The sequence below is a fragment of the Balearica regulorum genome, chromosome 7 (genome assembly GCF_011004875.1).
Source record: "Balearica regulorum gibbericeps isolate bBalReg1 chromosome 7, bBalReg1.pri, whole genome shotgun sequence".
Classification (NCBI taxonomy): domain Eukaryota; kingdom Metazoa; phylum Chordata; class Aves; order Gruiformes; family Gruidae; genus Balearica; species Balearica regulorum.
The window spans coordinates 23,523,504-23,536,860 of NC_046190.1; the positions used below are offsets into that span (position 1 = coordinate 23,523,504).

General features: G+C 44.5%; 2 protein-coding genes across 5 annotated transcripts in view; one reads left to right on the plus strand and one right to left on the minus strand.

The window, feature by feature from the left end:
• The window catches only part of ZSWIM8 (zinc finger SWIM-type containing 8), a 64,775-nt gene extending 62,375 nt beyond the window's left edge, over window positions 1–2,400 (plus strand). For all 4 annotated transcript variants that reach the window (XM_075758574.1, XM_075758572.1, XM_075758576.1 and 1 more), the window contains 2 exons: window positions 177–355; window positions 1,358–2,400. In XM_075758574.1, the coding sequence (XP_075614689.1) occupies window positions 177–355; window positions 1,358–1,561 (383 nt within the window). In that variant the 3' untranslated portion in view covers window positions 1,562–2,400. The remainder of the gene's footprint in view (window positions 1–176; window positions 356–1,357) is intronic.
• Window positions 2,401–10,055: 7,655 nt separating this feature from the next.
• The window catches only part of NDST2 (N-deacetylase and N-sulfotransferase 2), a 136,653-nt gene continuing 133,351 nt past the window's right edge, over window positions 10,056–13,357 (minus strand). Inside the window, 2 exon segments of the mRNA XM_075758595.1 lie at window positions 10,056–11,967; window positions 12,127–12,229. Of these exon segments, the coding sequence (XP_075614710.1) occupies window positions 11,842–11,967; window positions 12,127–12,229 (229 nt within the window). The 3' untranslated portion in view covers window positions 10,056–11,841.

The window sequence follows — 13,357 nt, forward strand, 5'->3', positions numbered from 1 at the left end:
TATATCAGAACGGTCTCTTGTCCCCATGAGTTTGCTAGAATGTCTCCCCCAGGCCTGCTGGAGACTATTACACTGAGAAGAAGGTGCTCCAAATCCAGGTACTTGCTGGGAAGTACCTGATTTCTTGTGTTTCTCTTACCTTAACACTGTTGTTCTGACTTGTCCTTCCTGTGCAGGTGTAAACTACGTGCATCAGTTTTGCGTTGGTGCAGCCAAGGGCGTGCTGAGCCCCTTTGTGCTCCAGGAGATCATCATGGAAGCTCTACAGAGGCTCAACCCTGCCCATGTGCACAACCACCTGCGCACCCCAGCCTTCCACCAGCTGGTGCAGAGGTGCCAGCAGGCCTACCTGCAGGTAACGTGTGGCCTGTCAGAGCTGCCAGGCCATTGCCTGCCTTGCAGGTACTCTGTGTGTGTGTGTGCACGTGTGTCTGTGTCTGCAGAGGGGAAAGGACTTTGGGTACTGGTAGCTGAACTGGTCCATTGCCTGATGCATCCCTCTCCCTCAGCAGGAACTAGAATAGGCATCGCTTGCCTGTGTGGAGGCTACATCATTGTACCCTTTTTTCAAAGACCTCTCCCCTCCTGTGCTCACCACGATGGAGTGGATCTGTGTTCCCCATCCACTTTCTTCCTCTTTCCAAATGCTACCCCGTACCTTTTAACTTCTGTATTTTTTCTTTTCTGTGTTTTCAGGCCCCCTGTCCACCTCTCTTCCTAGCCTGTCTTTTTTTTCTTTCCTTGTTTGTAGCCTGTCTTCCCCTCGTCATGAAGCCCTGGCACGGCTGTCTAGTGTGCCAGTGCTGGCACTAGTAGTGGAAGTGGTCAGCTACCAGTACGGATGAGATATCTCAGGATTTATTGAAACCAGGACAAGTGTGTTTCAGTGAGCTAGCTGGAATACCAGAGCTGCCTGCTCCTTAAAACAGTGTAAACAGGACACCCCGCCTATACCTACTTCTCTTGAATAAATGCCCAGAAGGGTGATTCTGTAGACATACTGTCCAGGTTGGATTAGCTGTCCTATCACATAGATCATATTTTGGAGAAATGACAGCTTCTTCACTTGCTTTCTTTTTCTGAACTACATTTGAGAAACCTATTCCCCTAAAGCTGGACCTGCAGTTTTGAGGCCTTAGTTGAGAAGCCGATAGAAGTGACAGTGTTAAGTCTAGAGATATTTTATAGCAACTTAGTCTAAGCCTTACTCCTCCGCTCCTCCAAGTCTTGGGACATCTCCTGGGGTAACAAGATCATGTGATGTATCATCCTGGGAGCTCTTGAGTCCTCTTCTGAGTGTCACCAGCATGAGGGTGGTGAGCAAATACCTTAAGGCTCTTTCCCTGTTCCCATCCAGTACATCCATCATCGGCTGATCCATCTCACTCCAGCTGACTACGATGACTTTGTGAATGCCATCCGCAGCGCCAGAAGCGCCTTCTGCCTGACTCCCATGGGCATGATGCAGTTTAATGATATTCTCCAGAACCTAAAGCGCGGCAAGCAGACAAAGGAGCTGTGGCAAAGGGTCTCTCTGGAAATGACCACCTTCTCGCCGTGACATCTGGCGGAGCTCCACGGACACACAACCCTTTGCCCTGCATAGTTGTAGTTCCATTTACACCATCCTTCCTCCTGGTGTCTTTTTTATTTTAGTTTTAACTTGTTGGAAACCACTGATCTGATGTATTTATACCATGACATTCCTCTCCAGCACTGTTGCGTGTCGGCGCTCTGCTTTGCTCGCTCTTCCTCCTCCTTCCCAGTGGGCTGCAGGCTTCAGAAGCATCAGGAAACAAGAAGGAAGTTGAGCTGGCTGCCCTGTGGTGTAGTCACCGCTTTTTTCCCCTGAGCCCCTGGAGACTGTCCTGCGAGCAGTTTGCAGTGTGATTACGCACGTGTTAGAGGGGTGGGGGATTCTGTCTTAAATATTTATTTTGGCATTTATAAATATGTAAACTTTGGGGTTGTGTTTTGGTTTTTTTTTTTGTATGGGCTTCTCTTACTCCACACACCATCTCCTATCAGGAGAGGCTGGGATTGCTGTGCACCGCCAGTGCTTCCTCCATTCCTTTCAGCATCTCCTGCTGAGAGAAGCTGAGACTGGAGTAGCAGGGCCAGGGCCACCTCTGCGGCTTTCTGCAGCAGCTGCTGAGGGCAGAGCCTGGAGCTTGGGCAGTCAGAGACAATGACTACACTGAGCTACCTGGAGACTGCCAGAAGGGCTTGGCTCTTTCTCAGGAGTGTTCCTCACTGGGCACTGCTGGCTCATAGGATGTTTTGATCCTGGTCGTTCCAAGTTGTACAATCGTGTTTCTTTTGGCTGGGGTATTACTCTCCTGTAATCAGTTTCTTATCCCTTGTCTCTTCTCGTTTCCTGATTAAACACTCGTTTTCTTAGACTGACTCACTCTTCTCTCTCTGTTATGATGTTGACAGTCTGATGGAGCTGGCCAGCTGTGTGTCAGTGGGAGCTCCTGTGAGCCCTGGCAGATAGCTGTCCTGCCTTGGGGAGCAGCAGTCCAGCACAAGGCAGTTGGCCAGAGCTTTTACACAAGCTGAGAGCCAAAGGCTTCTTGCCTGGTACTGCTCTGAGAATGACATGTCTGTGCAGGGGCTGAGATACGTGTGGACTGGGTTGTTGATGGGTGTCAAGGGACTTGGTGGTAAGCCTGCAATGTTCTGCCTACACTTGTGCCAGCCACCAGGTTCCTTTTCTGGTCTTGACATCGCTGATGTCGTGTGGTAACGTGGAGCTTTGTATTTCCAAGGTATCAAGCAAAACATTAGCTGCTTACCCTGGATGTAATTGTTAAAGAAGGCTAGTGGTCTGCTCCCATGTGTTTAGAGAGATGTTTGGTGGACTACGCAAGATATCCAACAGGGACAGCATTGCAGAAAATTAATTTTAGAACACTTTTATATTTATGCCAAGGAAATTTAAAAGGCTATTGCCATTTGTAAGCATACAAGCACATAAATTTCAGGGCTTTTAAAACTGGAAGTCAGATGATTGGTGGATCCAATTTCTCGGTAGTAATGTATTTTGCTTCTGACTTGGGTTAACCCAGTGACAACGGCGAGCTTTTTTTTTTTCTGCAAGCTAGAAATGTGTGTCTGTTTGTATCTGTTATTTTCAATGATGCTCTTAATAAACAAACTCATAGGCATAGGGCAAAACAGATGAACAGGCTCCTTTGGGTTGACTTTGTGTACTGACAGGCCAGAGAGCGTAACTGAGGTTCCTGTATTTCTGATGGTGCAACTGTAACTATTTAAAGTTCTCCTTACAGCCCTGTGTTGGTCAGAACCAGGACAAGCCCCTTGTATTCCTTCATAAGGTGTCTAGTTACATGCTAATTATAAGTGCTGATGTTTGTAAGAATGTGTTAAGTTTTGTGGTTTTTAAACTAAACTCCATGTTGATTATGAGCTGGCTGTTATTCAGCAAAACTCCTGGATTTGACTGGAGAACACAGCCAGATCACTGGGATGTTTAGTTTCTGTTCTTGCATGTTCAGAACTATGAAAGGAGAAAATGAGAGTTTTTTAATAAAGCCTAATCTTTTCCTTTCTACTGCATATAGGAGAAAATTAGGGGAAGAGAAGGGAGCATCTTTTAGAAGGAAAGAAGCAGAAACAAAATGATCAAAAGAGCTGAATACGTTAAAGATCAGGAACAGAAGGTTACTGCATTGAGGATTTGGACTGAATAGGGAAATGAAATGGCAGAGCCTTGTCTGTGATACCTATTAGAAGACTATACTTAGACCCTGAGCAGGCAAGTTTTCAGACTATTGTAATTACAAAACATCAGGAGCATGAGAGCGTTGTCACCAGTATCTTTGGTTTGAGGAAATACGGTGGAGCTGCTTACTGTGAGGTTAGACTGGATTTTGTCTGGAAGTGTACTTGCTTTCATTCTGTGTAGCCCCCACAAAGACCGTAAGAGGAAAAGAAATCACAATGCCCATTATCTTTCACTGTGCTCAAAGCTTTCTCTCTTTGGTTATTCTAACCACTCTAGTCCTCATAACAGATTGCACAGCTTCCATATGACACAGTTGTCTTCCAGCAGCTGCAGAGCCCAAACAGAGGAAGAGCCAGGGAGTCTCACCTCAGGCTGACATTGACTGAACAAGCAGCTCGGTGATATGAGGCACAGGTCAGTAGTTTCAGAAGTTTCTAGTCTTTTCACTGAAAAAAAACCAACAAAACAAACCCTCCTCAGAGTGAGCAGAGATGGGAGCTGTGTGAAGGTGCTGCATAATCATTTTTTCAGGTCTGCTGGAACACACTTTCAGTCCTGGATCTCTGCATCTGTTAATCTATTGTTGTTCCTGAGCTGTATCCCATGGAAGTACATCTGAGTGAGGACAGGAAAGCTTAGTGAAAAAAGAGGTGATGTTTTTCCTTGCCATGTGGCTGGGAGGCTCTTGAGGTATTGTTGGAACCTTTGTAAGAGATGAGATGAGCCCTGGTGGCCCCAAAAGCATTAATCTACTATTAAAGCAGAAAAATTATTAGCCAGTGCAGTCTTGTTAGTTTGGTCACTATTCCAGGAGTAGGGAAATTCTGAAAAGACATTTGAACAGAAGACCTGTAAAAGAGCGCAGAGGTCGCAGCCATCTGAAATTTCCTTTGACTTTCAATTAGCCGGTGTGTTTTTTTACTTAGACTAAATATTTTCTGGACCAGCAACACATGAGGTGGCTGCAGTGAAGGCCAGGTGCCACAGCAGCTGGATGCTTTAGGGCTTTTCCAGTGTAGAAATGGTTTTACGTAGCTGAGAAGCTGTTTTCTGTTTGCTACCACCTCTTCCCAGACTGGGGGCAACAAATGCTGAATTTAGTCACCACTAATAGCTACAGATTTGTGTCTGGATAGGTCCTTGGCCCTCACTTGCATGAAGACAGATGAAATTATGTGATGTGAGACCTTGCAGTGGATTATTGTCACGTTTGGTGAAGTTTAACTTGCTGCCTGTTCCTTGAAGGTAAGACGAATGAGATCTTCAGACTATACTGCTTCCTGTGTCCTCTGCTCATAATGATTCACTTTCATTTGCCAGTTTTATTTCCCCTTGTGACCATAGGGGTCCCTTTTAGCCGTTGGTGTCTCTGGAAATAACAGCTCGCTTCATCAGGGAGTTGGGGAAGTCAAATTTGTACAGGTACAGATGAAACAAACTGAGAAGTGGCTGATGTCTTTTTTGCAAGATAAGCGTAGGCCGTTTTTTGCTGTCTTGCTAGTGTTGAAGGTCAAACTGCTTAATAGTGCTAAGGGCAGCCCTCACCCTGAGTTAACCCACTGTCTGCATTTGAATTTTTGTGCGTACTTTAGCTGAACAATTGGCATGGCACACAGATGTGCATTTTGATGCTCTGTCCAAGGATCAGTACATGCAGATAATAGCAGATGGTGCTGCTGTCTCATTTTTATATATGTGTGTATATATATCTATATATACACACACACACACACACACATATACGCGTAGTGGGGGCCATACGTCCAAAAATGCAAGGGAGAGGCTGTGAGATGATAAAGGTGAAGTACGGGAATACTGTGGAATTAGAGGTTAGATGGGTAAGCGAAAGCTCCCGTCCCTGAGGACACTAGTGGGTGGCCATGTACTGTCTTTACTCCTTGCCCGTATGCACTCCTTCCCTGTATCTGGGACAGCAGCATTTCTAGAACTTAACCTATTGATCCCTGCATAGTTTCTGAGACTGTAGAGGTAAAATCTTGGCTTTAGTGTATTTGGTAGCAGACATGCCAAGATTGCATCTGGACTTAGGGATATTGGGCTTGTTGGTAGGAATGGTGTAATTTTTGCTCTTATAGACTGGATAAAATAAAGGTTTTAGTCATTGCAAGCCTCATTCCTTAGAATGCACCTCATGCTTAGATACACTTTTTCTGTGTAGATCAGGTATGCCAACCTCCAAGAGGGCTGGCTCCCCTCCTCCCTCTCTGGACATGTTCACCTCCAACCATCTCTCCTGCCTGTGAAAGTCTTCCTTTGGAAGCACTTTCTTGGAAAGTGAGTTAGCACAATGTTTACCTTTGGACTTCGGTGTCTTTACAGCACATGAACAAGCTGAGCTGGAGTTGTCATCTGATGAAGCAATGTGCCTAGCAACAGGTACGCTGGAGTTAGCTGAAAAGCGTGTTTCTGTCTAGTTTTGTTTGCTGTCATTAATATTTATTTGGGATACGTATTTTTTCCTTCTCTGAGAACCCATTCAAAAATATCCTCCTGGGGAGTTGTTGAACCTAAACTGTTTTTTAATTCTTTGTGTGGGTTTTTTATCAGGCCTAGCACTGTTGTATTTTGGAGCAGAATACAGGCTTTTACTTTCCCAGCTGATTAAGAGCTAGGTTGGCTATTGCTACGCAGTGCTAGAGTGCACTGAACAGCCTTGCAAAACCCAGGGTCAATGGAAATGGAGTAAACAAAGCCCATATCCATGAAATTTAATCACTACCTCCTGGTATAAGTGAGTCAGCTGTATTTTTCTTACCTAGACATTAACAGAAGGGCGAAGTACTAAAATGAATTTTGCAGGATGCACCTCGGAGGAGAGTGCCAAAACAGAAAACCCTGCTCACAGTTTGCTACTGATGCCTTTTTTTAAAAAAAACTGAACTGAAAAAATAAAAGGGCAGGTTGGGCCATGAGGACTTCTCAGCATTTGTTGGTTACCATGACTGTTGTACACCTTTGCTTTTTAGCCCTACTATAGAGTGAATGGCTCCCAAGCACAGCTGTAGAGTATTTTGTGTTTTCTCTTTCTGTGCCTGAATTTAAGTGTCATATGACATGATTATGGTTACGAGGCATTAATCTGTGAAAGCTGGAAGTGCAGCTTGGGATGATTCTGGGCTGGCGTTTCCATTTAAGCCTATGACTAGTTAATGCTTTTTCTCAGGGTAAGGTCCGAATGCAAGCTGTGTGTCCTGTCAGAAGGTAACTTCACTGCTGTGCAATGCCTCTTGGTGGTATAAAGACAGTGACTGTGCTCTGTGAGCAAGTGACTTTTTTTTTTCCCCCCCTTGTTTGTGTGGCCTGCTGACAGTTACAGCATTTGTAACTACTTCATACTGCAGAGGCTGCACTGTACAATTACTTTATTGCCATGAAGGGCAATGATGTGAGCTATAAGAAGGGAAAAATGCTGGCAATGCATCAAAAGTCTATTGTGTATAGTGTACGTACATAGGTAGCGTGTACCATGAACAGGGACTGGGTCCCACTTTCCTTCCATGTCATGCTTTAACTTTGCCTCATTTAAGTCAGCCAGGAGAGCTGCTCTGTCACGAAGTTTGGGGCTTGAAGGGCAGCCAGTGTGCAGGGCCTCGGTGTCAACCTGTTGTTGTAAGCAAGTCCAGAAATGCACTTTTTTCCCAATGACTTGACTTTGGGGAGTTCTGAGACCAGCCTGACTTATGACCCTCTGTTACCATAAGTGGAATAAACATAAGCTGGGTTTCAGATGGCTGGGGCAGTGTCACCATTATGGACATGCTGGTTTACAAGCATTTGGGGGAGACTGGAGAGTTGATAAGACTATATAGATGAGAATGGGGAGAAATTGAGTCTTGGAAGAAAAAGCACTCATTAAAGCCAAAAATAGATTGATTAATACATTATTTCTACATAGTTCTGAAGAGTAGTAGAGATGAGTGTGGGGAATACTTTTTTGTAGCAAAACCAGCTTGCTGGTTGTGCTTTTGCTGGCTGTATGTTTCTCAGTTCCTAATCTTAACAATGCTCAGTGTGTTGTTTGTTTATCTATTAAAAAAAAAACCACACACACACCAAAAAAAAACAACCAACCAAACACTCCCAAACCCACAAGCCTTTAAGAAAAAAGGGGAAAGAACTGAAATGCAGGTAAAGCTCTGATAACTGGAGAGGCGGCACCAGTGCTCAATCCATGTCTCAGCTGTGTGATGGGAGAGATTTTTTTTTTTTCTTTTTTACTGCAGGCTTGAAACAGCCTGCGGGAAACGCATGTGTTAGCTTCTGCTGTCTTGGTGTCTTGCTTGCAGCCACACCGTGTCAGCCAGGAGACACTCAGGATTCAGCAAAGGGGATGAACAGCTGTTTCAGATTCATTTGGTCTGTTCAGTCCAGTTTGTCATTGCTTTTTCTTGCCATGTACTATTGTTACAGCAACATGACCAGCAAGGAATCAAAGAATTCTCTTCTCAGTTGAGGGCTGAAAGGCAACAGGCTGAGTTTGATCAAGTTGCTTGCTAGCTTCATTTAGCTACTCGTGTGTCATTCTGAGGAGCTGCAGGCCAGGAACATGTGCCTTTGCAGTGCTGACATCAATTGAAAAACTGCAGGGTTTGTGTTTTTTTTTTTAAATGATCAGATGATTATTTTTTTATGTAGTGTTGATATATGCTGCCACCTACAGCTAATATCTCCCAGTTCCTTAAAAGGCCTTTACTCTGTAGTTGAAACTCATACCAGTATTTCCTGTACCTAGTAGAAAGAGGAAGGAGCCTACTTTCAAGCCTCTGCCCCAACTGAATTCCAGAGGTTGTATGTGAGCAGAAGTTCCAGCTTCATATGCTGAGCTTTCTTTTCTGAGGTTAGTATATACACACTCTGATGGCTCTTGAGTTCCTATTGTTTGGTTTGCCAATTCTCAGCTTTTGTGCACCTTCCAGTTCTGAAGAATGACATGACCTGGCTACTGGTCCTGTTGCTATCACATGCCTTTCTGATACCTGGGTGAAATTACTCCTTTTTGAAGGAGTTAGTCCTATGCATCACACTAACAGACTATTTTTAATACATTACAAAAAAAATTTGCCAGGTAAGGTCTTGTGCTGTTTTCCTTAAAAGTGAACTGCTTACACCATGAAGTTGTTACGAAACAGTGAGGTAAGAAGATGAGCTTCATTTCCCCTAGTAAACTTAAATGCGAGGGTCTGTGATGTTAAGTGCCTAGTGGGTCAGTATCTAGTAACCAATGTAGCTTGCTGGAAAAGATGTTTTTGTTGGCTTTTTGATATCACAGAGCTTCTGATATTATAAGAGCTTCTCTTAGGAGGGGGTGTTTGTTTCCACAGCTTTGGAGGGATGGCTGGAAAGAGGTGGGCAGCTTCCACAGCAAAATGCTGTCAGAGGGAGTTACCAGATTTGAAAAATGACGCCTCATCAGCTAGAATGGATAAGGACATCCCACATTTGGCTCTGACTACAGCAGGTGATTTGTTTGCTGTTAGCACAAGCAGTAAGAACTAGCATAGCGTAGAAATGAATCCATCGGGGGAGGGAAAGAATAAATAATGAGAACACACCACTGCCCTTTGCTGCCTGGAGTGAAAGACTGGTGCCAGTAAACTAACACTGATATTTACTAAGCCCCTCCCAACACTTATTCCTGGTACCTTGATTATTTTTTTTTTAATGTTTTAAATCCATCTCCTCAAAGATGTACCATAGTCCAAGGTAAAGCATGAAGTAATTGTGTAAGTGACAACCTGTAATGGCTTAGGAGCAGGAAACTGTGTTTAATGGAGCATCAGTAGTGTTAGTCCTGGGATCCTCCTGTGCCTGTGGCAGCGCTGCTGCTGCTGTGTTTATTTGTGAAGTGCTTGGTGAAGTGAGATCTGTAAAGCTGTTTTATAATACTATCACAACCGTGACTACTTAAACAATATTTTGCTTCCAGTTCAATGTAAGGTTGCTTATTACTGTAGGTCTGCTGCTGGACCCCTGGCCAGGGCATGTGATGGAGTACACTGGGACAGGAGCTGCATAGTAAAGCTCTTGCTGCCACCACAGCAGCTGGGAACTACTGCAGAGTCAGGGATGGCCCAAAAGTCAGGGCTCGTGCAAACCATTAAGGAGGAGTCTCTACCTACAGACTGTGTGCTGTGCCAGCTTCTGCAAGCCCACAGCTGCACTTGCAGAGAAAGAAGCCTTAGGGCACCGTTTCTGTGTTGTTACAAATATGACTTAGACATCTTTGTTTTTCAGGTTGTTTTACGCTTCTACCAGCTTAGGGTCCATGACATCACTCCAAATCATCACAAAGAAGAAAAATAAGTAGTACATTTATTGAATCCACTTACTACTACTTCTAGCCTTTATTCAGACACTTGTGCTCAGTTTCGAGAGCCAAGAATTTCTCATTATCATTCAATGTGAATGATGCTATACATGAATCCAGTGCAGGAAGTCGGGCTCTTCTCTCTAACAGCAGTGAGAGAGGGGTTTCTAGTCTTTCTGTCATTTTTTTTTTGGCTGCACAAAATAACCCTTTCCAAGGGCACATGAAATAAAATACTATATTGCATACTATATACATTTACATACAATGGTAAATGCACCATTCATTCAGAAATACACAATACCTAAGGCTCAATGGAAAAGCTTGGTTGAAGCAACCTCTCTCCCCTGACAGGAGAAAAGGAGCTCGTGACAGGTGTGGAAGATTCCATAATCCGTGTTCATATGGATCCTGCCCCTCCGTTCTCTGGAACTGCAGCAATCTCCAGGGACCATCTGTGCCCAGGAGAGAGGGATGATGGCCCACACCACTCCAGAAGCCCATGGCTCAGCAACAGAAAACATGTACAACCATGATGGAGGATTTCCTCTGAGAGTAATTACCCAGCAACTGCGGGAGGAGGCAGAGCACCTTAAGTGTACTTACTTGACTATGTGCAGAAGTAGTAAACTAAACAGCCCCTTTTGGATATAGGAAACTGAACTTTCCCTTTGTATGTGAAGGATACTTAACTGCTTTTTGCTTTTCTCCTTGGATTGTTGGACTGCAGGGGGATTAAAACAGCTGCTAGCTATCAGCATTATGTGATAGGGGCCCTGGAGCTGTTGGAAGGAGAAAAATGTTGCTTTGCTTTTTTTTTAAAGCTGATCAGAGATGGGGATCTGAATTGTCTGCTTTCAGCTGCATCAGCCTTATTTTACAATACCTGAGTGTTGCCTCACCTCCTCCAGCTGCACTCCTGCACTAACACATGCCTCCAAAGTGCTCTAAGGGGACATACTACTCCTTAGTTAATCTTTTGAAATGTCGAAAGTCCCTGCAGAGAAATACTTGCCCCGTTGCCATATATGGCAGACAACCTTTTCTCTAAGATAACAAATCAATTCTGTGTGTTGGTAGCTGCAGCCTTGCCTCCTCTCCCACTGCCCAAGTCACTGGACACGTATCACACCAACAATGCTGCAGGTAAGAAGAGGCAATCTTCTGTCTGTCTCCAAGAAGGTGCAGTCCCCAACGGCCACACACTGTGGCACTGTAAGTAACGATCATGGCCACTGCACTCTGTGTGGGGAGGAACAAGGTGTTCTTGTACCTTGTCGTTGCCCAGCAGAGTACTGGATAAAAGCTGGGTTTCATTGGACTAGATTCCCCTTTTATTAAGCTGCTGCTCTTTTCTCAGCAGTGGGCTCGATAGCTCACCTCTTAAGTCTTGACTTCTGGACTCAGCGGAGTAACACGTTAACCCTCCAGCTAGTGCCCGTTTCATATACCGAGAAGAGTAATTTTAAACATAAAGTGTTAACCGTGCTCTCTCTCCCTGCTCAAAGTAGGGCAGGCATTCCAGATCCTTCCTGCAAGTAAAAGTGTAACACACCATTAATACTCAAGAATGTGATTTGCACTCCATGCCCCAGGGCAGTGTCAGAGGCAGCAGCCCTTCGTAATAGTGGGGAAAGGCTCCACATGCACATTCTCTGCTCCTGCTCGTTTGTCCAGTTGTTTTGGCTTGACAAGAGATGGCATCATAGCACATGGTAGAGCACCACACATCCCAATGGCACTGGGGGCAAGGGAGTCCCTCTCAGCTCCAGCTGGAGTTCTGCAGTTCCTCTCGGAGCCAGGTTGGAAAGGGCTGCCCAAGTCTGTTCATCAGCTTGGATAATTCAATGTTGTGCTCCCGGTAGAAGTCTCTTAGGAACAGCCGTGACTGTGTGGAAAATACAGACCACGTTAGCATGAAAGAAAATGTTACCCTCAACACGTATTCCCTAAGTCATCTAGGACAGAGGTAGTAGGAAAATCCAGGTTGGTTTGCTGGGATGTTGCTACATCTTTTGCTGCCAACAGATTTGAGACAGTTACTCACCGAGGAATCCATATCAGGGTATTTTCTTCCTTTACTCTTTCCTAGGCATTTAGTCTTTCCTCCATCTAGCAGCTGGCACCAAAATCCTTTTGCTTCATCAAATCTGAAAAGGACACTTCTCTTTAAAAGACATGGCCACATGCCTAATTAGTAGCAGCAGAAATTAAGTAATGCCATAGGTATTTCCCATTTCAAAGCTTTACAAATTGGGTTTGGGTTTTATTTATTTGTGGTATTGGTTCCCTTTTTTTTTTTTTTAATAAGAACTTGCCTACTTTGACAAATCCATTACAACCATAACTGTTTCAGCTTTATGTAAATTTCAGAGGTAACCTGGTGTTAGAATATTTGTCTGTTGAAGCTTGGAGGGAGGAGAATAATAATCAATGCTTTAGTGTATGTAAATTCTTTAAAAATCTCATTATAGTTGTGATGTATTAGAGAATCCCCTGACTGTTTAAAGAGTCCGTGTTTCTTTTCTTCCTAAAACACAGGTATAAGGCAATGCTGGGCACCATGCCTGGGTCTATCCTGTCCCCTCAACTGGGCAAAGGGGAGCTTGAGGTTTGAGCCAGTACTCTGAGGCGAGCTGCCCAATACCATTTCTTTTCTGACCCTGTCTGAAGGGCAGCAGCCAGTACCACTACTGTAAATAGTCTGCTCACCAGCACCACGTGTGCTTCAGCAAGTAAGGCTTTCAAAGTCAGCTGACATTTCTCTAAATCTGCCCTCCCCTGGGGAGCCACATGCCACCCCCTTGGAAAACAGCTGTGGGAGGAGAACTGAATTGGTTCTCCTCTCTTTACTGTGAAAGGAAAGGGCAATTGCTATATGCCTACACACATGCACACACCCCTCCCCCAGCTAGCATAGGCAGAGAAAATGTGAAAACACAGGTTTCAGCTGCAAAGAACAATATTCAGGATCTCCAGGGGGCTTGTAGAGTTCCTACTGAAGACTGCTACCTTCAGCTAGCGCTTAATCTATTCAGATTAATTGCACTTGCACTGGGGGTTACATCACAGTAATGGCTGAGTAACATCCTTCAATTTAGTAGCAGTGAGGTACACTCACACATCCTCAGATAGCTCTGGGCACCTGTCAAGTCCATGTCTTCTGTAATAACAGGCTCTTTACCTTAAAACTGTGCGATGTGTCCCTAATCCCCATCTCGTTGAAGATACAAGCAGCTTGTCACACATTTTTTATCATACCTCCTCTACTCTGTCAG